This window comes from Leuciscus leuciscus (genome assembly GCF_965113295.1).
Source record: "Leuciscus leuciscus genome assembly, chromosome: 20".
In the NCBI taxonomy this organism is placed as follows: Eukaryota; Metazoa; Chordata; class Actinopteri; order Cypriniformes; family Leuciscidae; genus Leuciscus; species Leuciscus leuciscus.
This window is the reverse complement of record NC_138744.1, coordinates 6,810,080-6,835,838: the sequence shown is the minus strand read 5'-3', so window position 1 is coordinate 6,835,838 and position 25,759 is coordinate 6,810,080. Positions and strand designations below refer to the sequence as shown.

At 36.7% G+C, this 25,759-nt stretch overlaps 6 protein-coding genes across 9 annotated transcripts in view; 1 reads left to right on the top strand and 5 right to left on the bottom strand.

The window, feature by feature from the left end:
- Positions 1 to 1,170: 1,170 nt before the first annotated feature.
- The window catches only part of LOC309483260 (IgGFc-binding protein), a 40,135-nt gene continuing 15,546 nt past the window's right edge, over positions 1,171 to 25,759 (bottom strand). The window contains exon 4 of the mRNA XM_082148967.1: positions 1,171 to 1,568. The gene's annotated coding sequence lies outside the window, so the exon portion shown is untranslated. The remainder of the gene's footprint in view (positions 1,569 to 25,759) is intronic.
- On the bottom strand, positions 5,662 to 10,080 carry cmtm7 (CKLF-like MARVEL transmembrane domain containing 7). Its single transcript, XM_082148975.1, has 5 exons — positions 9,804 to 10,080; positions 7,624 to 7,797; positions 7,419 to 7,517; positions 6,331 to 6,412; positions 5,662 to 6,212 (listed from the first exon to the last, which is right to left on the bottom strand). Exons 1-5 carry the CDS (start codon positions 9,918 to 9,920, stop codon positions 6,199 to 6,201), a joined length of 486 nt encoding a protein of 161 aa, XP_082005101.1. The 5' UTR covers positions 9,921 to 10,080; the 3' UTR covers positions 5,662 to 6,198.
- Positions 10,979 to 16,738, bottom strand: siglec15l (sialic acid binding Ig-like lectin 15, like). Of its 3 annotated transcripts, XM_082148970.1 has the most exons (7): positions 13,910 to 14,247; positions 13,346 to 13,723; positions 12,311 to 12,664; positions 12,176 to 12,203; positions 11,997 to 12,079; positions 11,215 to 11,390; positions 10,979 to 11,095 (listed from the first exon to the last, which is right to left on the bottom strand). In XM_082148970.1, the coding sequence occupies exons 1-6, from the start codon at positions 13,971 to 13,973 to the stop codon at positions 11,218 to 11,220; spliced, it is 1,080 nt and encodes a 359-aa protein (XP_082005096.1). In that variant the 5' UTR covers positions 13,974 to 14,247; the 3' UTR covers positions 10,979 to 11,095; positions 11,215 to 11,217. The 3 variants fall into 3 exon arrangements, with proteins under 3 accessions (XP_082005096.1, XP_082005097.1, XP_082005095.1); XM_082148971.1 differs by lacking the exon at positions 13,910 to 14,247 and adding an exon at positions 16,500 to 16,738 and having other exon boundaries at positions 10,979 to 11,390; XM_082148969.1 differs by having other exon boundaries at positions 10,979 to 11,390.
- On the top strand, positions 14,401 to 17,463 carry LOC309483263 (sialic acid-binding Ig-like lectin 15). Its single transcript, XM_082148972.1, has 3 exons — positions 14,401 to 14,601; positions 14,681 to 15,070; positions 16,745 to 17,463. The coding sequence occupies exons 1-3, from the start codon at positions 14,535 to 14,537 to the stop codon at positions 17,161 to 17,163; spliced, it is 876 nt and encodes a 291-aa protein (XP_082005098.1). The 5' UTR covers positions 14,401 to 14,534; the 3' UTR covers positions 17,164 to 17,463.
- Positions 17,602 to 21,804, bottom strand: LOC309483259 (IgGFc-binding protein). 2 transcript variants are annotated; one of them, XM_082148966.1, is made up of 4 exons: positions 21,690 to 21,804; positions 20,385 to 20,502; positions 18,928 to 20,130; positions 17,602 to 18,665 (listed from the first exon to the last, which is right to left on the bottom strand). In XM_082148966.1, exons 2-4 carry the CDS (start codon positions 20,422 to 20,424, stop codon positions 18,193 to 18,195), a joined length of 1,716 nt encoding a protein of 571 aa, XP_082005092.1. In that variant the 5' UTR covers positions 20,425 to 20,502; positions 21,690 to 21,804; the 3' UTR covers positions 17,602 to 18,192. The 2 variants fall into 2 exon arrangements, with proteins under 2 accessions (XP_082005092.1, XP_082005091.1); XM_082148965.1 differs by having other exon boundaries at positions 20,385 to 20,507; positions 21,690 to 21,802.
- Positions 21,889 to 25,244, bottom strand: rpp25l (ribonuclease P/MRP 25 subunit-like). The gene is made up of 2 exons (XM_082148973.1): positions 24,979 to 25,244; positions 21,889 to 24,368 (listed from the first exon to the last, which is right to left on the bottom strand). The coding sequence occupies exon 2, from the start codon at positions 24,356 to 24,358 to the stop codon at positions 23,687 to 23,689; it is 672 nt and encodes a 223-aa protein (XP_082005099.1). The 5' UTR covers positions 24,359 to 24,368; positions 24,979 to 25,244; the 3' UTR covers positions 21,889 to 23,686.

Sequence of the window (25,759 nt, the reverse complement as noted above, 5' to 3'; positions counted from 1 at the left end):
CTCTTCATGATTCACAAATAGAAATCAGTGACTTGTACTTGACAACCAGAATTTGAATGAATGCAAAGTGATTTGTCTGCGCATGAGGGTCATTATTTGTTTGTAGATTGTGTTGCATTTGTTTTCAGAATTTTGGCACAACTGTTTCGCTGTTTTTTCCATAAAAAAAATCTACAAATGCCCTCCTCACAATTTGCAAACAAACACGGTTTAACTTGTATTTTCAAACCACTGTAAAAATACATTCTTACACATTCTGTGCAAAGCTCAGCATGCAAGTGTTGAATCTGCGTTTGCAGATCACAGGGCATTCACCGATCCCTCTACACGCGTTTGCAGATCACAGGGCATTCACCGATCCCTCTACACGCGTTTGCAGATCACAGGGCATTCACCGATCCCTCTACACGCGTCTACAGATCTTTTTGGCACTATCTTTCCGCAGAGGTGTGTGACTACGATCCACACGTGTAGTCAGCCAATCAGGGGTATTGCTTCAATGTGATGTCACGCCCCCTCAAAAAGCCCTTTTCAAAATAAGAGCTGACACTTCTCGGATGACACAGCGCTGACAGGCGGACAGAGCCTGGGAAAGGACGGACCGACAGGCGCTCACAAGGTTGTCAGGTAAGCGGTCGCTCGACTAACGTTCTTCTTCTTCTTCTTCTTCCTTGGGTTTTTAAGGCAGTTGGTATCCAATATGTTACATTACTGCCATCTGCTGACTATTATCATGTCACTTTTTTATTATATTCTTCTTTCCAGTCCAGTCCTCTTTAAAAAATAAAACAAATATTTCTTTCCTTGCTCACTCTTTCCACATCCTAATATACTTTTTAAATTGTACTGTCCTATACCAATTTCTTGTAAGCTATATTTCAACACGACTAACGTTAAGTAGCTGTGTGACATTTAAAGTGTGTGTGTGTGTGTGTGTGTGTGTGTGTGTGTGTGTGTGTGTGTGTGTGTGTGTGTGTGTGTGTGTGTGTGTGTGTGTGTGTGTGTGTGTGTGTGTGTGTTTTTTTTTTTTTTTTTTTCTGTGCTGGAGTTCTTTTAAGAACTTGATGGCTTTATCCAGTTTGTTAATAAATTGGTTATGAATTTTAAACTTGTGTCTTTATTATATCCACACTCAAAATAGCCGTCAAGCATATTGTTTTCAATTGTATTAAGTCAAGTCAAGTCAAGTTTATTTGTATAGCGCTTTTCACAATACAGATTGTATCAAAGCAGCTTCACAGTATTAAATTAAAATAATACAACAAAGTTTGTTTCAAGAGGAATTTATTGATTGATAAAATTAAATTAAATATCCCCAAAATATCCCCAACTGAGCAAGCCAAAGGCAACAGTGGCAAGGAACCGAAAAACTTCATCAAGTGACCTAATGGTGTCCTAAAACTCCATCAGGTGACCTAATGGAGAAAAAAAAAACCTTGGGAGAACCCAGGCTCAGTCGGGGGCCAGTTCTCCTCTGGCATTTATGAGCTAGAGGCCGGATTGTAGTTTGAACTGTAGGATTATATGAATGCCTGGCTGAAGAGATGCGACTTTAATCTAGTTTTAAACTGGGAGAGCGAGTCTGAGCAACGAACAGTATCAGGAAGACTATTCCAGAGTTTTGGAGCCAAATGTGAGAATGCTCTCCCTCCTTTGGTGGTTCTGGATATCCTAGGTATGACCAAAAGCCTTGAATTTAGTGATCTTAAAGAGCGCGATGGATTATAGGGTGATAAAAGATCCGTTAAATAGACTGGAGCTAAGCCGTTTAGGGCTTTATAGGTCAGTAGCAATACCTTGTAATTAATACGGAACTTTATAGGTAACCAATGCAGTGATGATAAAATCGGTGTTATATGATCATATTTTCTTGATCTCGTAAGAACTCTAGCGGCGGCATTTTGGACTAACTGTAGCTTGTTTATTGAGGATGCAGGACAACCAGCTAGTAAAGCATTACAGTAATCCAGTCTCGAGGTCATGAATGCATGAACGAACTTTTCTGCATCAGAAACTGATAGCATATTACGTAGCTTAGCAATGTTTCTAAGGCATGTTTCTATTACCATCAAATGGCATGGATAGTGACGTTGCTGTCTTATGTCGATTCAGCATCTTAAACCTCTCTGGTGCAATCTAGTCCATATTTGAGGGCTTTTGCCATAGTGGTTTTTGATCAGGTTTATCAGATATATATTCCCCTTTATAGTATTTTCACTAACAGAATAAAGGTTTTACAAATCTACAAACTAGTTACAGGCAAAACGGTCTTTTCCCTCAACTGTCACTGTGTTGCTGCCCATTGTTGTGCCACGCATGCTCATCACACACTGGCAACTACACACTATATCACTATATAGATATGTAACCATCTATCTATAGATGGAAGCATATAAAATGAGCTAAACCTTATACATCTAGGCTACAGCATTGAAATCCAACATGCACATTAATGCAGCTTAACATTAATACAGGAACATCATGGTTATGAAACACTGATGGGATCGTTATACTGCATTTTGACTTTTTACTGTTCATTGTTTAGGACAGGTGAATGTCACTACTACTTTCACTTAAGGTTTTCAATGCAAGACTTTTGCTTGTCATGTAGTGTTTCCACAGTCTGGTTGTACGACTTTTACTGATGAGGTAGTCTAAAGAAAGTGAATACTATTTCCACAACTCTAAAACAAAAATTCCCTACAGAAATAGTCTACCAGGACACATTGGATAGAGGGAGAACAAGGCTGCACCGGCCTGTGGTTATACAGACTTTCCAGAGAAAAAAGAAGAAAAAAATATTTTACCAAATTTGTACACCACAGTAAAATGCAAGGTACACTTTAACATATCAGTAATATTCACACAAAAATATCAGATATAATAATGAAACACTGACTTCACTGAAAATTTTTACTTCATTGTACACTACTATATACACAGTTGACCATGTGCAATACATCCATAAACACACCTGCAAAGAAAAAAAATAGAGAGTGGGAGATGCCACAGTCCACTTCTAAATCAAGTTACCTCAGTCATATCATGACAAAGGAAATGATGATTTGCCATATGCTGCTCTCAGGTTTTTAACTTGTCACAACCTGGCTCAACAGTACGTGATAAAAGATGGAAACCACACAGGTCTGAAATAATACTAGATATTTTAATAAGTAAATTAAGCAAAATATACAATTGTAGGTGTCTGTCAGATCAGCATGTATGCAGTGTATGTGTGAGTGGAGTGTATAGGTATAAAACACAAAGAAACAAACGTAACAATATCAGTCGGAAGGTCAGGAGAAGAAAGTCAAATCATCAAGCAGGCTCCTTTATAGCCACCTGAGCCCCGCCTGCTCAGGTCTGTTGCATCTCACACCAGCCATACATCATAATACTTCTGCTACAATTATTTTCTATAGGATGAATAAAATATTTCATCAGTAGTCCGAAAGCTCTCAGATTAAATTAAAAAGATCTTCAGTTGTGTTCCGAAGATGAACAAAAGTCTTACAGATTTGGAACGACATGAGGGTGAGAAATTAATGCAAAGAATTTTCATTTTTGGCTGAACTATCTCTTGTTTCACAAACTGCTGTCTGACAGTCAATGAGCAAGATAGACTCTGAAAGTAAAGAACAAAACTTGGGTATTCTGAGTAAACTGAAATATGTTTCTAAATAAATCCTGCCAAACTTTTGCACTCAATAAGTCTTTGATCTGAATAGTACAACTTGATTTCAAATTCAGATTTTATTTATTGCTACATTCTTATGCAATAAATGAATTTATGACCACATACCTGCACATAACTGCTGAAATATGAAGGCATAAGACCTGCAGCGCCACCTCCAGAGGTCAGTGTTTTACCAGGTGGGTGAAAGTCACATTTAAAATCAGTTTCAGTGAAGACTTGTTAAAGTTACTCCGAGTTTTGTGGCATTTAAAAAATGGTTTGAACATTTAAATCCTTAAAGCAACTGAAAAACTGAATGCTTTAAAACTCTGTAAATTTCTTGCAATATGAAGTCATGTTTTCACTTTAAGTGTTTGTAGCTAATGTTGAGTGTTGTTGTAATTTTTTTAAATTAATTGTATTAATTTTCATTTTATTTAGTTAGTTATTTTAGTAGGCCTACTTTACGTTAGACTAGCCTAAATGAAAATGAGAAATGTTGCATCGGCAACTAGCTGATAAAACAGTATATTATGTACAGTTGTATATTTTATTTTAATTTCAGTTAACGTTTATTTTATTTCAAGTAACGGAAAAGTTTTTGGTTTTAGTTTTGGTTTTAGTTAACGATAATAACCCTGCACTGAAGACCGCATCTGACCACAAGAGGGCAGACGACATTCATTTAATACATAGACTGGAAAAAAAAAAAATATATATATATACACACATATACCTAATTCCAGGTATATATTTAAGTGTATCTAGGTTATGATCTGAGGGGTATAACATCAAGATCAGTATGTTTCAGTAGCAGACCACATTTTGTAGGTGTGGGTCATTCAGGGTGTGTGCTTGAGTAACTCTTTCACTTCCGTAAAGTATAACCCACCTCTGTGAGAAATTCAGTACCTTTCTTCCTCTATTACAGAAACCATTTCCCCCCTTTTTCCTGTTTGTTGGGGCATTTCAATGTCGTGAGTGTGAGCATAAGTTACCAAAGAACCATGGTTCACTTTACTTTACTTTAGCCAATGGGAGAGCTTCTTTCACTGGGCTTACAGTACTCTAGTCTAAACAGAACCTTAAAGAGGAGTTAATATGGGCGTGAGTCGTGTTTCCAAATTAGCTGGAATACTAAAATGGAATGTGGGCAGCTCTGTCCCATTTCCCTCCCTACATCCATAAATATAGCATAATTATTCCCTACGGAATTCATTTCCTCATAGTTTCCCTTCCCCATTACAGCAGACTTACAACAACCTACGATCTAGCATGTCAGTATATTCTCTTCTCTTTTAGAGGGATTTCCCTGATTGTGTTCAGGATTTTCCCGTATCTCTTGCCCAGCAACACCCACTTACTGTACCATGAGTAGTGAGCATGATATTAGTCACTTCTGCGGGATGTCTTAAACATTTAAATAGGTAGCATATCTAATAAGCCATATCATTTTGCTATGTTGAAGTCACACTGACTAAACAGGAAATGGATAATAGCTGTAACAAACACTTGGCCAGAAAACACATGCCAAAACCAAAAGAAAAAAAAAAGTAATAAAGAAAAAAAAAAAGTATGACTATTGTGACATTATTTTGATTCCACTTTCCTCTCACAATTCTCATTACCGTAATGCTTCCAGACACTTTGCTTTTTATTACTGTAATACAATATTTTTTTAATCAGCAGTACCTCAAATATTATGATGTATAATCAAGTATAAACACTAAAATTCAATTTACTTTTTTAACTCATGTTAATGAGAATTGGGGAGATTTGCTTGTTATAAAAATACCTTAATTTTATGCTAAATAATATTTATTTTGATTTTGAATTCAAACGTGACACGTTCCTGGCTTTTCATGAGTGTAATTACCGTGCAACAAATGCAAATTCTATACTATCTTGTATTACCACCTGTTTCGAGTCCCAAATTCTGGTTTTGAATCGAGAGGAAGCAACACGCAACATACACAACACTAGAAGACTTTTAACCTTTTATCACACAGTGGACAAAATTTAGGGACTCGCATTTAGAAAGCCAGAAATACATTCTTCAAACTTTACAGTTGTGTTGCATCTAATAATATCATATATAGAGATACTATGAAAAGTAAAAATACACTTTAACTCTTGTGATAATAATAATAATAATAATAATACAGCATCAATCCTTCATGAACACCTCACTTCAACCTAAATATTCTTTGATCGCAGCCACTGAATCAAATCTGCATCACATGAAATACTGTCAAATAAATAATGTAAACATTCTTGTGCAGAAATGGCCCCTTTTAGTTTCAGACATCGCTGATGAATATAAAACCGAGATAAAAGAGACAGTTAAGTTCATTGAGGCACTGAAATTTTGATGAAGAAATATCTACTCTTGAAGCACGCAGCGTCTTCCAAAGCATTTAAAAATGTCCCTTCCAGGTCCTCAAAGCACTCATCATCCATCTTGAACAAATTGAGAATTTTTCCAGCTACTTCCAGCTGATTGGACAGTTTCTTCCTTCTGGTTACACTGCGGCACCTTCAAGAGAGTATTAGCAGGAGATTATGCAATTCAATTCAACAGGTCCGTTCTGTTAAACTGTGTTCACAGATTTCATATTTCACAAATTACATTATTAAAACAGTGTTGGACTCACCAGTTGGTTGAGAGCCACATGTGACCTTATAAGAAGTCCATATGCTGATTGCAATAAGAAAAGTAGCCATAAAGCCAAACACCTGTGTTTATGTGAAAACAGGGATTAGTAACATATTAAAATGCACCTATTATGATATTTTAAATTTATAAAAACTTTCATTTTCTCATTTTCATTTCTCATTGCAGCAACACCTCTTTTCTCACAGTGTCTGAAACGGTTCAATAAAGGATTCAATCTCTCTAAACCCTCCTTTCTGAAAGCCTACTCTGCTCTGATTGGTCAGATGGCCCAGTCTGCTGTGATTGGTGCAATCGCCCAGTTAAACTAAATCTAGTAATAAAATGAAAATGAAAATATAATAAAGTGTCGATTGCGGCATTAATTTAGATCTGCTCGAGTTGCATCATACTTTTCACACGTTTTTACAGCGTTGCACACTTTTACCAATCACACACTACTATGTTGAACTTATGAATGCAATGGCCAATCAGAGGCATTAAGATTAGTCATCGCTGAAACACCGGAGTTTTGTTCAGTGCTTGAGCTGAAAACTGAATTCTGCACTCTCGCGAATACTCTCATCATAAACCGATAAACACAAGCAGATTTGGTGAATGTGCTCTTGGGAGCGTCGAAACTAATATAAATAGGTTTTTCTATTTACAACATATTTTTGCAGCGTTGAGCAATGTAGCCAATCACAAGCATATCTGATGATTTCTTGAAAGCAATTGCCAGTCAGGTGTGTCAAGAGTTTTTGTCAAGTGCTGAGATCTACACACTCAAATCCTCTCGATATAAATAATAGCGTCGTCCACTTGTGATCTGATCGACCAAAAACAATCTTAATACCAGGAGTAAACAGGGGCAAAATGTAATATACTTTAACTTTAACAATATTTTACAAAAAAATGTTGATGCCTAAAAGAGCTTTATGAGAATTGCACATGCACTGCCCAGGCGGTAACAGGACATGATGCAACATTGCAGATACGTATTTCCTGCTTCCTCTTCCTACACAAGAAGTCTTTGTGCATTTCCTTGGCCAATCAGCTGCATGTACTGTACATACTGCAAGCACTCACAGATCCAGCGATTAAAGATGAGTTCCCATGACCATTCACAGCTACAACTATAGAGGCGATGAAGACCAGGATTCCTCCTACAGCATAATGTAAAAACTCCTGTGAAAGCAATTGAGAGTTCATTAGAGTAGCATATAAACGACACCTAATGCCATGATCTTCAGTTCGCAGATATGTAAGTGAAATGTGAACCGTGCCAACTTGCCGTCAATGTCCAGTTGATGCATGTGATTTTGCTCTGAAGTCGAAACAAATACATGAGGAAGAAGAAGAAGAAGACGACGAGAAACCATGCAGTGACCACCTCAAAGTAGCGAAAGGCAGAGTGTGCATAGACCCGCTCACAGTGCACACAAAGGAAAGCAATCAGGAGGACCACCTGATCAAAACCAAATCAGATGTAGACAATTTAATTGAAAAATCCCTTGTCTTTCACAGACAAACACTAATATAATTACTCAGACAGAAACCACAGAATGAGGAAGCAATGCTTTTGCTCAGTAACACCTGGGAGAAACTTAAATAACAAGATTTCAACAAGATAATATAACTCCGTAAATAAAACAAGTCCTTGGACCAAAAGCAATAATGAAGTTTCTGTTATTTTCTTTATCAGCATTAGAAGTAGTGACCAATATAAATTATTTTTATTTTTTAAGTGTCTGATATTTTAAGTTTAACTGTCTGATTTTTATTACATTTTTAATTTTATATTTGTTAAATGTTAAAAAAAAATTGTATGAATTTTTGTCCTATTTCTGCGTTTTAACACAATAATAAATACCTTACCAATTAGAACAATAAAAATATATGCATAATATTTGAAAAAACAAACAACATTATTACTAGGTATTAGTTATGCACAGTGTTGGGTAAGTCACTCTTAAAATAAAAGTAACTAATTACTAGCTATTAATTACATCTTCAACAGTGTAATTAGATTACTGTACTATTTACTCGCTCTAAAGGCATTACTTATTACTAATTACTAACAATACAAGGATAGACTTCAAACTGCTCTTTTAATTCTTTCAAATAAATCATATAAAATTGCATTAATTATTCTTGAACTGGCCAAAGAATTTAAACAGAGAAGGTTACATTATAAACACACATTTTAACATTAGATGTTACATTTTGATGTTTAATCCACTATTGTTTTATAATAGAATTGTTCCATACAATATTTAATACAGAACAAAAAAATTAAGAGTAAAAGTAATTAAATTACAGTAATTACAATGCATTACACCCAACACAGGTTTTGCAATCATATTTGATTTGGGCTATATTACAGTTTAAGCTCAAAATATGATGTATTTCCACTTCAGTATGAACAGAAAGTTGAATAATTTATGCAAACACTAAAAAAGTATATTTTCCTGTAAACACTTGTGTCCTGTTGAACTGATTTCTTTGGAAATCTTTGGGTTTGGTTTTGAGGTTGCAATTTTTGTTTTTGTTTTTTTTATGTTTTTGTGGTTTCAGGTTGCAGTGCTAATCTCTCTAAATCTCTCTCATCACCGCAACCATTTTAGGAGCCGGCTGTTCCTGAGCATCCGGGGTGTGTGAGTCTCTACAAATTATCACTGCCTGTCATCACTTACTACACTCTCTCTCTCTCTCTCTCTCTCTCTTTCTCATACAACACTAAACCAAACTCTGACCACAAAACACAACAGCTGGTTAAGTAGCCAGGTTAATAAAGACGTTATTTAATTTAGATAACTTTGGGGATTTTTCCTGTACGTGTGAATAGTTGTAACATCATTTCTCAAATTCCTTTAAAAAGCATAATAAATATAAAATCTTTGGTTTTGGTGGGTTTTTGTTGTGGGCCCTCTCTTTTCACTGAGGCCCCACGTGTTGCAGTACTATAATAGTAATAGTGTCACATGGCAATTTGCCATGGTACTTCGATTTACATAAGAGTTTGAATGATTTTCCTATTCCTAATACCATGGTGTTTAATCCAACCTTTTCAAAAGTCCATGGTACATTTTGGATTTTTTTTTTCTGTGAAAAAAAACACGGTTCTGTCCATTAAAATACATTATAATAGCATGATACATGTAACAAAACAAAAACATGGTAATACCATTAGTGAAAATCAGGTTTAGATTTAACCTCTGGTATACTTTGCAGAGATATTTAAATAAATTAGCTACTGTAAATAAATCCACTGATTACTGTATCTTGAATGGTTCGTACATAAGCAAAAGTATTCATGGAAACTAGGAGGAAGTTCCGTTAATCGGTCAATGAAGCACAGTGAAACAGTCAGTTTCAGTTACCATCTCTTTAACCAACTATCTTCATTAAATTTATTCTATGCCTACGTTTACTTCATAAAATAAATGTGATGCAAGTATAACTTTATCTTACCACTTGGCCGATTTTCAGTAATCCATGAAATGAACGAGCATAAGCAATGTTGCAAAATCCTCCATCCGCGGTGGACGTTGTTGTGGTGGAGGTTGTAGTAATGACAGTGTGAGACATTCTGGTATATTTATCTAATTTATGAGGAACTTTACAAATAAAACAAGATTATTTGTATTTAAAGCTGCTCACATGGGACCAATGGTTGAGACAGGAGAAGTGTGTAAACTTTAACAGGGTGTGACCGTCACCATAGACGTTGGTAAAACTCGGAGTCATTGCTCCTAGCGGTTTCCCATGGTATACAAAACTACCTTCGTCCACGAGAGGGCGCGTGAAGGCCCAAAAGCTGAAGCTTCCACTGAGCTGCATTCAAAACTCTCGACGGTTTTCGTCTTCTTGTAAACAATTATTCTCAAAAACATATATTTTTTAAAATATATGAACTATAATTACTTATATCTGTCCTACGAAGCAAAACACACCATACAAATATTTATAAAGTGATTTTTTTCAATTCTCATAGTGTAATCAAAAACGACTGTGATTGGTCCAGCTTGATCAGCACCTTGAAAAGTAACAGAAACCACGTGATAACACCGTTAACGTGCAGCTTCAGCAGCGATCTCTGGATAATAATTTACACATTAAAGTATAATAGTGAGTGAATTGAATATACACGTAAAGAGTTCAAATAAAAACAAATATTACTCACCTTCGTACCTGAATAAAAGACCATTTCTGGATCACTAAGCCACGCCCATTATAACCCTTTCTGTAAAGGGATTCATTGACCTTTCTACCCATCTTCTCTATTTCTATGGCTATAACACCATAAGAGGAGGGACCAAAATCAGCCACAGTATTATACTTTATCTAGTGTTGAATGTGTGGCCATGTTTAGTGTTTAGTTTTCTCCTGAATATATGAGAATGTTCCACCACAAGCAAAGGGGGTGTCAAAAAAATGAGTCTAGTTATGTCACCCACCCCCTTCACAAATCACTGAACACACAAACTCACGGGTGGATATGTATATAGACTACATTCTTATGGGGATTTTCCCTTCAAACTGTGGTTATTTGGTAGTTTCTATGTTCAATTTTTGTAAGGTTTCAGATAGGAACAAATAAACAAAATAAAATCACACAAATAAAAAAGGAAAACAAGACAAATGTCTAATTTTAAACTGCAACTTTATTCACATAAAATATTTAAAGGCCAGATTTTTTGTTGTTTGTTGATAGATACACTTGATTATCTTCTTTCAACATCGGTTTTATTTCTCTTTGAGGTCTGTTGACAAGAAGTTGGTAAAATCTATGAAAATATATATGGAGCCTTCATAAAGGTCAATTCAACTGACCCTTTATTGAGACAATGCTTTTATTATATTACACATAAATAGTCCTTACCTTTCACTTTTCACTGGTGCCTTCCGGGGGTGAGGGAGGACGTGGGGTGTGGGTTGGAGGGGGTCCTCGGGGGCGGGCTAGGTTTGGTTTTTTCTGGGGCCTAGGAATCCGATCCACCTTTCCTCCTTCTAGTGACACCCCTTTTGAGTACATGTCATCTTGTCTAGTTTCACAACCTATAAAGATTAAAGGATTAGTTCACCCAAAAATGAAAATTCTGTCATCATTTACTCACCCTTATGTCATTCCAAATTTGTAAGACTTTTGTTCATCTTGGAAACACGAATGAAGATATTTTTAATGAAGTCTGAGAGATGTGAATAAAATCCTAAATTAAATCTGTTCATCACGTAAAGTGATCGTGTCTCTTCAGAAAATGTGGACTAAACTGCTCAAATCATATGTATTTATTTTACGATCTCTTTATTAACTTTTTGAAGCATCAAAGTGGTATTTGCGTAGACTGTCAATGGAGGGACAGAAATCTCTCAGATTTCATCAAAAAGATCATTTATGTTTCAAAGATGAATGAAAGTCTTACATAAGGGTGAATAATTAATGACAGAATTTTCGTTTTTGGGTGATCTAACCCTTTAATATATGTACACAAATATATGCACACATAACCTATATTAAAGGGTTAGGTCACCCCCCAAAAAATAAAATAAAATGAAACATATTTAATTGTCCATTATAGTGTATCACAAAGTAATAATAGACATATTAATATGTGATACTATAATGGACAATTAAATTGGTTTTATTAATGGTTTCATACTCACCAACTGGATTAGTGCTGACATTGGCATATACTGTCTCATTAGCTTGATATATAGAGGTTTGAACCCTTTGTACATCTATATGCCTGAAAATGAAACAATTATTATGACACATTAAAATACTTTGTACTAAAGATTCCTTATTTCAGCGGCCAGTTTAATTGAATAACATTAATTCTTACTGTTGCATGACTCCCTGCACACTTCGTCCTTTTTTTGGGAAATAATAACAGACACAGCACATCAGAATTTGCACAAACTATTTTAAAATAAAAACAAAAATGCACAAACAAAACTTAGAAAAAGGTCATACTTACTTCTTTTGATCACATCTATAACGAACGCCACAAGCCCAAGCAACAGCAAACATCCCAGAAAACAAGTCGCTACCAAAAGACCAAAACAGTTTGGATGATCTAGTTGAAATGTTCTCTGATCTCGGCCCAGTGAGTTCACAGCTTGGCAGGTGTACACGTCCTGGTCAGAGAATGGAACTGAGCTGGTGACTGTGTAGTTGCTGAGGTCTGTTTTAACTGGACCATTTTCCAGCAGTCCAGATGAGGAGGTCCATTTCACTTCTGGAACCGGATTCCCTTGAGCAAAGCATTTCAGCATCACACCGTGATCTTTGGCATCTAAATCCAGGGACAGGCTGAGGATATGTGCTGGAGCTACAGTTGACCATCAAAAAATATATCAGTAATGTATTGTGTACATTTAGTGGTCCCAATAATAATATAAACATTATATGTTTGTGTATGTATGTATTTTGAAACAGAACAAACTTAATTACACAAATAAGTACTGAGTTACGGTTAGGGTTACGGTTTGGTTTAAGTTAAGTTCCTTGTAATTATGTATAATTTACTGCAACTACATAATGTAACTACATCACTTTAAAATAAAGTGTTACCATTGTTTAAAATCAATACAATGGTTGTCAAACTTTGTGGAACATGTTTATTTTTAATATAATGAACTACACCGGTGAGAAGTGAAAGTACTGAGAAAAGTGTGACTTAAGTGTCCAAAAGTGTCCAAATACTTATATATGAAGAGTTCAGATGCAAAAGCCTCTAAGTGCCATCTGGAAATTTCTTCTAGAATGGTCATTTTTATCAAGCTCGTATATTTAAGTTCAGTAATTTCATTTAAATGACAATTAATAGGTAATTTTCATTGCCATTTAAGTGAAATTACTGAACTTAAATATACGAGCTTGATAAAAATGATCATTCTAGAAGAAAATTTCAGATGGCATTTAGAGGCTTTTGCATCTGAACTCTTCATATATTGTATATTATATACCACTGTAAATTTGTGTGATCATCATACAAATGTGTAAAACTCACCATTGATATGAAGCTCTGTGCCTGTCGAAGAACATTTATCATAATCCAGCTCCACCCTACAGTTGTACTTTGTAGCATCGGTAAACTTTAAATGACTGATACGCAAGGAAATGTCTCCTGTCTTGGGGTTACCGTTAAGCGAGAGCTTCTCTGATGAACTTAGAACAGTGCAGTTGTTGTTGTTGTCTTGGCTATTTGTCTTGTTGTGAAGATAGCAGTAAAAGATGAGCTCTCTGCCCTTCATCCATTTGACACCAATAACACCTTTGTAATTGTTTTGTTTTGGATGTGTGAAGACGCAGGGGAGAATCACATTCTCTCCCAAAGAGCCGTTGACCTGGGGCTGTATTGACATGGCCCATGGTGAACATGTTAGGCCTGCGGATGAGAACAGAACAATATACAATAATAATAACTTCAAATTCTTGAGAAAATCTAAATCTGTTGTATCCTGTTTATATTAATTGCTTCAATTTTAATTATTTCTTACACTATAAAAATTCTAATATAAGACTGCTAGACCAGAAGACATAATATATAAATAAAGTCATAAACAAAAAATACCTTTGAGACCGCAAATAAAAGAAAGGAGACCAAACACAAAATCGTGCTTCTTTAGAGAGAACATCTGGATCTCACAGAGAGACACTTTAAAAATGAAGGCATGCTGACCAAACTTGATGGTAAGTATTGACTAAAACAAGGAACTGTCTGCTTACGTTTCCCAAATAACTTAAGTTTACTTAAGTAAACGAAAGTGAACTGGTAAGTGCAGGTAGTTTTTTTCTGAAAGGCCCTGCTGCTGTTTATAATAGCATCATCGAGAGAGAGAGAGAGAGAGAGAGAGAGAGAGAGAGAGAGAGAGAGAGAGAGAGAGAGAGAGGGAGAGGGAGAAAGAGAGAGAGATGGAGAGAGTGAAAAAGATAGAGGGAGAAAGAGAGAGAGAGGGAGAGATAGAGAGGGAGAAAGAGAGAGAGAGATAGAGAGGGAGAGATAGAGAGGGAGAAAGAGAGAGGGAGAGAGAGATAGAGAGGGATATATATATATATAGAGAGAGAGAGAGAGAGAGAGAGAGAGAGAGATGAAAAGAAAGAAATGATTAATGTCATGAAGTCAGTAATGTGTGATGGTGAGTCAGATCTAGGAACATGTTGCAAGTAGATTTTTTCTTCTTCATAATGAATCATAAATGTCTGCAATGGACACGCAACGGTTCAGTAAAACTCTCGGTCTGCTGGTGGTCCTTCATAGTGCAGGTGAGACTATTCAAAACAGAATTAGAATATAATTACTTTTGCTTTGAACTTCTCAAGCTTTATAAACATCTTTCTCCAGCTATAGCCAAAGACGATGACGGCTGGTTGATGAAAGCACCAGCTGAGGTGCGGGCGATCGAGGGGTACCCTGTAGTGCTGCCCTGCTCTTTCACCCACCCGCACCACACCCATCCCTCCTCCATGCACGTGGTGTGGACCCTGGGCCACGGACGGGCCGCCACAGTTCTGTTCCGCTGCACGAGCCTGAACAACAGCCAGCAGTGCCAAACCAAGATCAACCAGGACCAGCGCTACCGTCTGGAGGGCAACCACCGAAACCATGACATCTCACTCAGGATCAACAGCGTGACCTTGAAGGATAGTGACCGCTACTACTGCCGTGTAGAGTTACCGGGGCACCCTCATATAAGCTTTGAAAACACGCTGGGAACACGTCTACGAGTGGAAGGTAAGAAAAACAACATTTGACTTTGAAATGTGTAAGGAAATATATTGTAACATTGTATATTTATGTTGACCAGAATTTTGCTTCCTGAATCAAAATGTTTTGTTGGTGCTGGAACAACATTTCTGTCCAAACAAGCAACCAATTATAACCTAATCAATAGCTATCCCTAAAAAGAGAAATGTAAATAAAGTAAATAAATAAAAAACCTGGATATTTTGGTATGAACTCTAACACCAAATTGATTGGTTGTTCTAAGACCAATAAGAATGGACTTGGAATTTATGAACCAATGAGCACATCATTTCTCCTAATGCCTGTCGAATTTCTCTTATTAGAGCGCAAGAGTAATGATGTATTTTTGTAGATCAACCCAGAAGTTAGTTTCACCCCGGTTTCCTCAACAAAACCCCAATTGGATTTTTCCTTTGGCTTATTGTGGAACATAAGTTCTGTGGCCTACAAAAGTTTATGACTTTTACGAGTTTTATCAAGATAATCTTCACAAATTAACACAAATTTTGAAGCCTAAATGAAAAAAAGAAGCTATATTTAGACTATAAACAAACTACAACATGGTTGACCTTCAACATCACCACCACCAAGGTTTCGAAAACTCTTACACTCTTCATTTAAAATATACATGATGGAAAGTTTAAGTTAAATTAACGAGTTTGCTTGCCCATAAAATCTTTAAGATATTAGGTTAAACTTATTTGGCTTGCTGTCCACTGAAGAGGGGCTCGATGAAGCAGCTTCAACTCGAGCTCTGATATACCCCCCAGTGGCTAAATGTAGGATATGATAATTGAAGGGCAAGGTACCTGAGATGAAGGTGGAGTTTGGGGAGGTGGAGGGATACTGGAACAGCTGATGCTAGAGAGAGGTAAGCGGCTGCTTATATACTCAGGCTGTTGATTGAAAGATTAGATGGGCTCACTCCTCCTTAACTTGCGTTTAGGAACTTCATATAATTTGCAAAACACAACAAGGCTGTAAAAGCAGACTAGAGAATAGATAAGTTAACCTGTTTGACATGATGACCTTTAATACCCCAGAAAACCTCTGTTGGCTATTTTAGAGACTGCCTTTTTCAAGACACATAGGCCTGGTTTCACAGACAGGGCTTAGACTAAGCCAGAATTAGGCCTTAGTTCAATTAGTATTTTTCAGTAGCTTTTATAAACGTGCCCTAGAAAAAAACATTACTGGTGTGCATCTTGAGACAAAACAATGGCACTGACATATTTTTAAGATATGTCAGTGCAAGTTGCTTTCAGTTAAAACAGCTCAAACATGCATATAGTCTGGGAGGCTTAAGTCTTGTCTGTGAAACTAGGGATAAAAGCTTAAAAGACCTCGGCTATGACGCATGCATTTCATGTTGTAGCATAAAATGTAAAAATATTTTCAGCTTATATTAACCTCAGACCTTATTTCAGGCATTTAACCAAAATTCGATAAAAAAAAAAAAAAAAATCTATTGACTTCAGGACGATGAATCCAGAAGTGCAAAAACACTTGCTTCTGGGTATTAGAATTCCTGCAGCAATTCAGTAAATTCAATGTCCTGTCAAATTCTAATTCAGTTTGGCCAATACAATTCAAATTCCACCTCATGCATTAAAAGGGAGTCAAATCTTAAATTCTGACAGGCTTTGTTTATATCATTACCAGCTGCACCACGAATCCTGAGTTTGTCAGCTGAGGGGAGTGAAACATCTGGCTTCAAAGCCGTGTGTCACGTTCAGGGTTCCCCTCTTCCAGATGTTCAGTGGATCGCAGCAGATGGTGTTCTAGAGGGAGATACTTCATTCTCGCTTTCTCAGGAGGCTACCGGGCAATACCGCACATCAAGCCAACTACTGGACGTCAAACCTGGAGGACAGTACATCTGTGCGGCTTCAAACTCTTTGGGGAAGGATCAAGCCACTCTCTTTGTTTTACCCCCCAGCCCAGAGAGGTCAACCGCAAAGAGCTCCTTCTCTCTCCTTGTGTTGCTTCTTGCTCTGGCGTTGGGGACCAAGCTGCTATTGGCTCTGGGTGTGGGAGCTTGGGTGATCAAGAGGAGGTTCAGCAGCAGCGTGGACCAATGAAAAGACACAAATGTCATGCTCAAATAATCAAAACACTCTGGTCTTCAAAGTTGTTTCTTGTTCCGTGTGTTAAAAATACACGGTCTTAAAATAAAACTTCCTGTTTTGAGGTGAGCCATTTGACTCTTGACTTCCGTCTTTGTCTGACCTGTCTGAATAATCGAATCAAGTGACTTATATAATACTAACGGATCAAATCCACAAACTGCAATTATCTGTTAAATAAGTGTCAAATAAACATTTAGAAAATTAAATTGAGTTGGAAAATATAGGGAATTTTACATAATTTTTTGTCTTAAACTGAGATATGCTGTACCAATAGAATAAAAAAATATATATTTCTGTCTTCTCGACACTTTCAAGTCAACATTAAACAGCATTCATCATCACAATTCATAGTGTGTTTTTTTTTCTCACAAATTAAAAAAACAAAACAAAAACAGACTGGGACTTTATTTTATCCATCAAAAATTAATTGAATCCTGTAAAATGGTATATATGACACATCCTTAGAGGGTTTGGAAAGTAAGATGATGAAAAAAAAATAAAAATTGTCAGAATTACTTGACTGTTACAGTAGGCTATTCTTTTTTAACTTTAAAGATTGTACAAGTAATGACTTAAAAATCAATATAAAATAAAGCCTATGACATTATTTTGTATTTAAAAAAAGTTCTACAGAACTCCACAAAAAGTCTAAGGACTCATTTAGTTCTATTAACATTCTTTAATTAATTTCACTGTTTTAAAGCTTAACCTGAATACATCTCAAAACGCATCTCAACTTGAACACTAACATCTAATAGGCCAATAATAGTCCTATTTAGCCTAAAAAGAAAAAAAGTTAACAGTATCTCTAATGATATAATGTCATTGCCCACCAAATAACATATAGGCCTACTAAGTCTAGTTTAAAATAGGGGTATAATTATCTAGTCTAGACAGATTAATGTTGAGCATGAAAATGATACTATTTTCTCTACTGAACCATAAGCATACAGTCATGAAAGCCAAAAATATATTTGAAGTTTAAGTAGGTATTGTAATTGAGACAGAAGTTGTCAGTATTACAGTATCACTGTAAGTGAGATATTTTGTGGTTCTATAGCAAACAGGTTTCTTTTTAGAGCAGCAGCGTGCGCTCTTCCACTTAAATTTTTTGCTGGGGTCCAGGGAAGCTGAGGCACACAAGCCTTTCTCAGGTTTATCAGGCTGTCCTCTCTGCCAGTAAGTGAAGCTCACAGTGGATGGGAAATCGTCCTCGTTTTTCCAGTACCACTCTGTTGTGAGCAAGTTGCGCCGCAGACTGATCCAGCCCTCCGAAGAAGAAGAAGTGGGTTCTTGGAGTGTCATGTTCAAAACCATCATATTCACTGTGTTGTTAGCGACGATCCTGGCAAACTGATCACCGTTTTTCAAGCAGTACTCACGGGACATGGACCAGCTCATTTCATCTTCACCAAGTACAAACATCTCCGGAGTCACCACACAACCATTACCATCTAAACACATACAAACAAATATTTGGTATCAGTTGGTATTGAACCGTTTTCAAAGTGCTAACCAATTAGCATAGCATGCTGCTAACCGATTAACCTGACTAAAAGGCCACAGTAGCATGAACATTTCAGTATGCATGTATGTGTGTGTGTGTCCCTAGGTGACATTTATTTGATTGAGCACTGTGTGTGTGACAGTCTTAGTAAATATGTGTAGAATATAATTATGATTGAACATCACAATTCTTTAAACACACAGACTTACCTGGGTCCATATTTATAGCCATTGCTGGGCTCCAATAGATACTGTTGGACTCCAAGCGTTCTATCATATATACACCAATCTTTGAGGTAGGATGCCAGATAATGCCTATCTGTTGTGCCTCCACCAGAGCCCAAGAGTACTCTGTGCCAATCATAACTTTCCAGTTGATGTTTGAAGGCAAAGGCTGATCATTTATTCGCACACCATTAGTGCTGGATGTATTAGCAATCACCAAAGCCCCACTGGCTGGAGGATTAAAACCTAACAGATAGCAGCCAGAGAACATGCTTGTCGGAATGAGGTCTAGAATGAGACCAGGACTGATTAATTGGAGGGAAACATGCACAGTGGTAGAAATAAGCGAAGGGGTGTTCCCCAATAACGGCAAGATGTCTGTAGAATTTTGCACCAAAATACAATTAGTAAGACCCTGACAGACGTTGCAGGATTGATTTGTTGTCACAAGTAGCTGATTTGCACTGAAGATAGAGGGCACGAGGAATGTGGCTGGAATCTTGCCAAACACTGGGGGTTTGAGCTGGTTCACCACCATGTTGCAAAAGCAGTTTATTCCGTCAAAACACGGATGGGTCAGGAGCACGGCCACTTTGTCCTTTGCATTTATTTCTCTCACTGTCCCATTAATCTCAATCTGGACCAGCATGTAAGGACCGAGTGTTATTCTATCCGCCTGGCTCTGACCTCTTTCGTCAACCTGTTCGATGGTGACACTGTTGTTTCTGTCTACTGCATTGATAATCATCAGCCTAAAGGGGAGAAATCTGACCGCCGATGTCACTGAAAGGCTAAAGGACGCAATTATCTTGGTGTAATTCAGAGCGGGGACCTGATATACCGTTCCGAGATGTTGTTCAGGCTGGACAACATGAGACTGGAATCTCCCCTGCCATCCACTCACAGAAAGAACTGTGACGTTTTTATCACTGGTGATTCGAAAAGACTTATTGGAAGAAACAAACTGGTGTTCTTCAACATTCTTTGCCAGATTCACTATCAGAATGGTCCCATTTTTGATGCATGCAGTGGTGTTGACGGTGCCGTTGGCCATATAGGTGACATTGACCGTAGTGTCTGGGTGGAGGGTGGTGATTTTCAGTAGGTTAATGGTCTTTTTATAATAAACAGCAATATTCTCAGGGAATGCAGTGATGAAACTGGTCCCACGACTGTCCATTGAAAGCCCTGTGAAAGTTCAACAGCCCAATAATCATCAATCACAGTTAGTTTTGCTATTTAATCCAATTTATTTTGGATTACTATGAAAATATCAAAGATTTTAGTGGGTTTTTTTAAACAAGAACAAAAAGAAAGACTCCCAATTGCAATATGTAACAGCGATTTCAAGGGTAGGACAATTTGATTAAAAAAACATTATCTTCTGGAGTTATCTTATGGTATTAGTGCATCCCTAGTAATCCCATTAAATAGTAACTTACCTTGACTAAACATTAAAATGGTCAACAGAACAGTCAACATGACTGCGTATTCTGCCTATGCAGCTCCTCGTTGAGTGACTCGTGAAGTTGGTTTCAGATGTTAAGCCACTGCTGTTTGCTGAGCTGGCAAAAAAAGAAAGATTAATAACTAATTATTTAGTAGATTTGTTAAAAACACTCAGTATTTTCACTGTACAAAATTGACGTGCACTCAAAAAGACGATAATATTTTTCCAATGAGGAGGCTCTTGTTACAGTTAGTCTTGTTACAAACTAGTGCTGAAACATGACTACTATGTAAAATACCTGCTTTCAATATATTTTGTCTCTCATTTGCAGTTTTTTTTTTTTACGTTTGGGTTTGGTAAAAATGCAGTTAAAATGTTATATTGGTAGATATTACAATTTAAAATATATATTTTGTATTATACTTTTATATATATATATATATATATATATATATATATATAATTGATTCTTGTGATGGCAATCTTCAGTGTCACATAATTATTAAGTAATCCTTCTAATATGATTTGGTGCTCAAGAAACATTTCTTATTATAATCATTTCTGAAACAAGTTATGCTGCTAAAAAACATTTTTGTGGAAAGTGACATTATTTTAGGAATTTTTGAAGAAAGTTCAAGAGAGCAGCATCTCTAGAAATATTTTGTTACTCTATAAAAACATTTTACTGTCACTTTCGACCAATTTATTGCACCATAAAAGTATTCATATATACACACATACATACATACATACATGCACATCTAGGACTGTCATTACATGTTTTCGGGTGGCAGTGAAATTATTACACTGAACAAGCAAGAAAATTAAAATGAATAAACAGACAAATAGACATTTTATAGCCATCAAGAAGAATATATGAAACACAATCCTGAGGGTTACTATTAAACAACATTAATATTTAATCTTCAGCAAATGTGCTGAGCAGCTTCAGACTGAGTAGTCACATACAGTATTAAATAAAGGTTTTGTAATGTCATACAAAGTATGTTAAACACCATAAACAAAACCATTTGATGTCAGTTAATATCTAGGACGCTTCTTATTCATCCAAATAAACTGATTTGTCATGTGCTTAAATTGTTGGTATTTCTATAGAATGAACAACCGTTTAAAATGACGACATCCAATTATTCTGCATCGCCTTTAATTAGATTCCCTTCTGAAGAAATATAGTAGTCTACATATTGTTATAGTGCTAGACCACTTTTGAAAGAAGAATATTCAGAAATATTTAAGCATTTTTATTGACTCAAATGTAATGAAAAAAATATCCTACCTTATATTTTGATCAGCGCTCTTCCTCTATTTGAACAGAATGAGCCGTGCTTTCTCTGTTCTTTCAGTAAAAGAACATTTGACATTCAAAAATCGTTCTCTCCTCTCCCCATGTGGTTTTGCATAAGATGCTGGAAAGATTTGAGTCTTAAGATCAACAAGTTTCAAATAACAAATGTAGAAATTCACCAACACCTTCATAAGAATCCACACTTTATTCACTCAAAATAATTCTGTTCCAAAACAGTAAATTTTCCATGTTACATTTGTATCTCCCACAGAACTGACCATTGTTTGTATCAACACATCCCAACTTTCAATTCTACTGTTTGAACTGCTCTTTTCTGAATTTCACAAAATAGAAATTTCCTAAAGAATACATAACATTAAATTAATTGTATCTCTTAAAGGGATACTCCACTTTAAAATGAAAATTCTGTCATCATATACTCAACTCTCATGTTGTTTCAAACCTGTATGAATTTATTTTCTTCTGCTGAACAGAAAGGAAGATGTTTAGAAGAATGTCAGTAACCAGACAGTTTCTGGTACCATTGACTTCCATAGTAGGAAAACATATATACTATGGAAGTCAATGGTACCAGAAACTGTCTGGTTACTGACATTCTTCTAAATATCTTCCTTTCTGTTCAGCAGAAGAAAGAAATTCATACAGGTTTGAAACAACATGAGGGTGATTGTATGATGACAGAATTTTCATTTTAAAGTGGAGTATCCCTTTAAGTGTTCACTTTCTTTGTAATTTACCCCAACAAACAGTCGGCTGCTGGGAAAACATTATGAAATTCATTTAGAGTTTTGTCTGAAGTTGGGCTGATATACCCAAATCCGATCCAATAACATGTTTTCCATTTGAACTTTACAATATAAATAAAAAAACAACTCCCAATACAACATCTAGATGCCTTTAGTCTTTCTGAGCTGTGACATTAAAAAAACACTTGCGTTTGGTCAGAGCCCTTTAAGCCCAAATTTGTGTATTTTCTGCAGACATATTTGGTATTCAAAATACACCATTTCCTTTCCTTTGCATAAAATAATTGATATGTTAGTGGCAAATGATGACATAGGCTATTTTCATTCTTCTGATATGAAAAACTTTGCCTAGTACTTCATCTGTTAATCAAATCTGCAATAATATAATACAAAGATCAAATTAATTGTGTTTGTTTACTTCAATATGGTTTGAATTGCTTCCTGAAGCAGCAACCTAACACCTCTAAAAAATAAAAAAATAAAAACATTTCCCCATTTAAACATATATGATCGCCAATTCGGACATTTCTAACACTTTTTTTTTTTAAACAATTTATACCATATATGCTGAAAAAACAGCCAACACAATCATCTCTAAAGAAACCTAAAGAATAATTGTTTTTGCAATAAGAGATTTTAACAAAAAAAACATGCTGATGTATAAATAAAAAAAAGGAGAATACCTCATTCTAGTCTCTGGCACAATAGTTCAATCTGGAAATGTAGTTTTAGGCCTTTCTGTCTAATGTATTTAAAGGAGTGTTTTTTGAAGTTAACCAAAAAAAAAAAAGAAAACATTTGTTATGATTTACACACCCTTAAACCTGAGAAGCTCCAAAATGCATTATAAAAGTGGCCCATTCTTTAATTCAAACTTGTGTGTTATATTTCAAGCCTTCTGAATCCTTTATGTGCAGAAATATTTAAAATTAAAGTCACTATTAATTGAAAACATGCATGGCTTTAGAAGAGTGGGATAAGAGCGCACAAGTCATATGAACCACTTCTATGGTGCTTTATGGAGATTGAAAAAAACGTGATCACGAATGAATAATGTTGTACGGGGCGGGCAGTTTTTAATTTGGGTGACCTGTTCAGGGACTGAACATCTATTTTATGACAAACATCCTCAAATTACACACGGCACTGAATATTCTTCATCAAAATGCGTCCGTCAGCATAAACCAAGCTACGGCTGTGGCAGGGAGCTGCAAAATTCATTCATTCCTGCCCACCCCCAGCATGACCTAGAGGTTTACGTGATCCTCCAGGTCGGCCCGAGTGCTTGCGCGGACCCTTTCCTCTGCCCGCCCCTTCTGCCCTTCCAGCCCCTGTTCCTCCCCTCTTCCTTTTCTGTTCATGTCTTGGGGTTGCCGCTTCCTCTTTGAGAGCCTGAGCCCAAAAGGCATCAAAAGAACCTGGCGCTTGGTAACCCGGCTGGGTCGTATCAAGTGGGTCTCTGGAGAGCAGAACCCATACACTAGGTACATTTCTGCTAACTGTGAGACTGTCCAACCCGGCCTCAGGCTCCAGAGGCTCCCAGACCTCCTGAACCGTGCGGTAGGCCAGCTTGGTATGTTGGTGTAGGCAGCGAACACGGCGTTTCATGATCTCCACGCACGTGATGGCTTTAGCCACGCTCTGACCCACACCTGTGAACACGATTTGGCGGCATAGATTCTCCCCCGACCCAACGCTCACCTCTGAGCCTTCACAGGTGTCTGGATGATCTGTTGAAGGGGCTTTCTCCTCCATACGGCTTAAAGCAAACCTCATCAGGTTGCGGACTTTGCTGCCATCCTTCACTCGGACTTCGGGAGTGTTGCTGGGCAGGTCGGGGAACGGACACGGGCAGGGCTGGTCAACTGTGCGTGCTTTTCTGTAGTTCTCCATGACATTTAGCCTTCACAAAGGACAAAAGGCAGAATGAATGACTGTATATCAGTTATGCAAGTAATAATGTATTGTGGTTCAAGAGTATATAGAGCAGGGTTTCTCAAACTCGGTCCTGGAGGGCCACTGTCCTGCACAGTTTAGCTCCAACACTGATCAAACACACCTGAGCAAGCTAATCAATTTCTTCAGGATCACTAGAAACTCACAGCTAGGTGTGTTTATCAGGGTTGGAGCTAAACTGTGCAGGACAGTGGCCCTTCAGGACCGAGTTTGAGAAACCCTGATATAAAGTATATGTAGTTTGTTTTGGAAATAAATAAAAAATCTCACAAAAATGCCCCACCTTCCTAAGTATATTAGGAACTATAGTGCCCAACTGCAAAAGTGCGTTTTTTGTATCAGTGACGTTGGTTTCAAAGATCCCCATATCCACATAAAGCAGAATAAACAACCATTTTCCAAACTAAAACTAATTAACTATCATATTTGGCAGTGTCCTCAGATCAAGGATGATTTTCATAAATGACAGCTCGTGGCAAGTTGTCACATATGTGTTAATATGTTATCGAAAACAGCATCATTAGAGTGACACGTGAGAAATATTATGACAAACTTACTTTCGTTTCCTTTGCTAAAGTAGCGATCAGGCTAGCAAGTTCAGATGGCTGTAGCTGTTCTTCTAAATAATTGCGGGCTTGTGTCGTTCCATATAAATGAAATGTGGACGCTTAGCTTCGAGAATCTTTTTTATTTTTTTTATTTTTATGCAGCGTTAACTCAGTACAGCTAAACCGACACAATTTACGAAATTCAAACGTTAAGCTACAGATCGCTTATCCACATGTAACGCCGTGTGACGTCAGCTCTGACGTAAAGTGCCGCACATGTTCATGGGAAGTGTAGTTTTGATTTAGTAATTTTATCAAATCTATGAACAAATTGCTTAACTAAATAACCAAAGCTTGACCCCCAAAAAATTCATTTACATATAACATAACTAATTATGTAATGGATTCTGCCTATTAATATATTTTGCTTCCTTCATGCTTTGCTCACGTGCATTAATTAAATATTTTGAGAAGGGGTAAAATAAATGTAATATTAACAAGCGAGCTCATGCAAAGACCACATATGAGGAGAATAATGTATTCAGAATAATCTCTGGAATTACTGAGAATTCAGTCAGGATCACATTATATGAACTAAAAAAGTTTTGCTTTTGTTCTCAATTTTATTTGATGATTTAAAATTTAAAATCCTGAAATCTTTACGTCTTAATGTATTTTTTTTTTCTGATGGTTCCTTGAAGCCTAAAAGAGCTGTTGTAACAGCTCAGACCGGTGTGGTGAACTCATCTCTTCAGTAGGACTCATTTGTTCACCACACCTGCTCAGACCG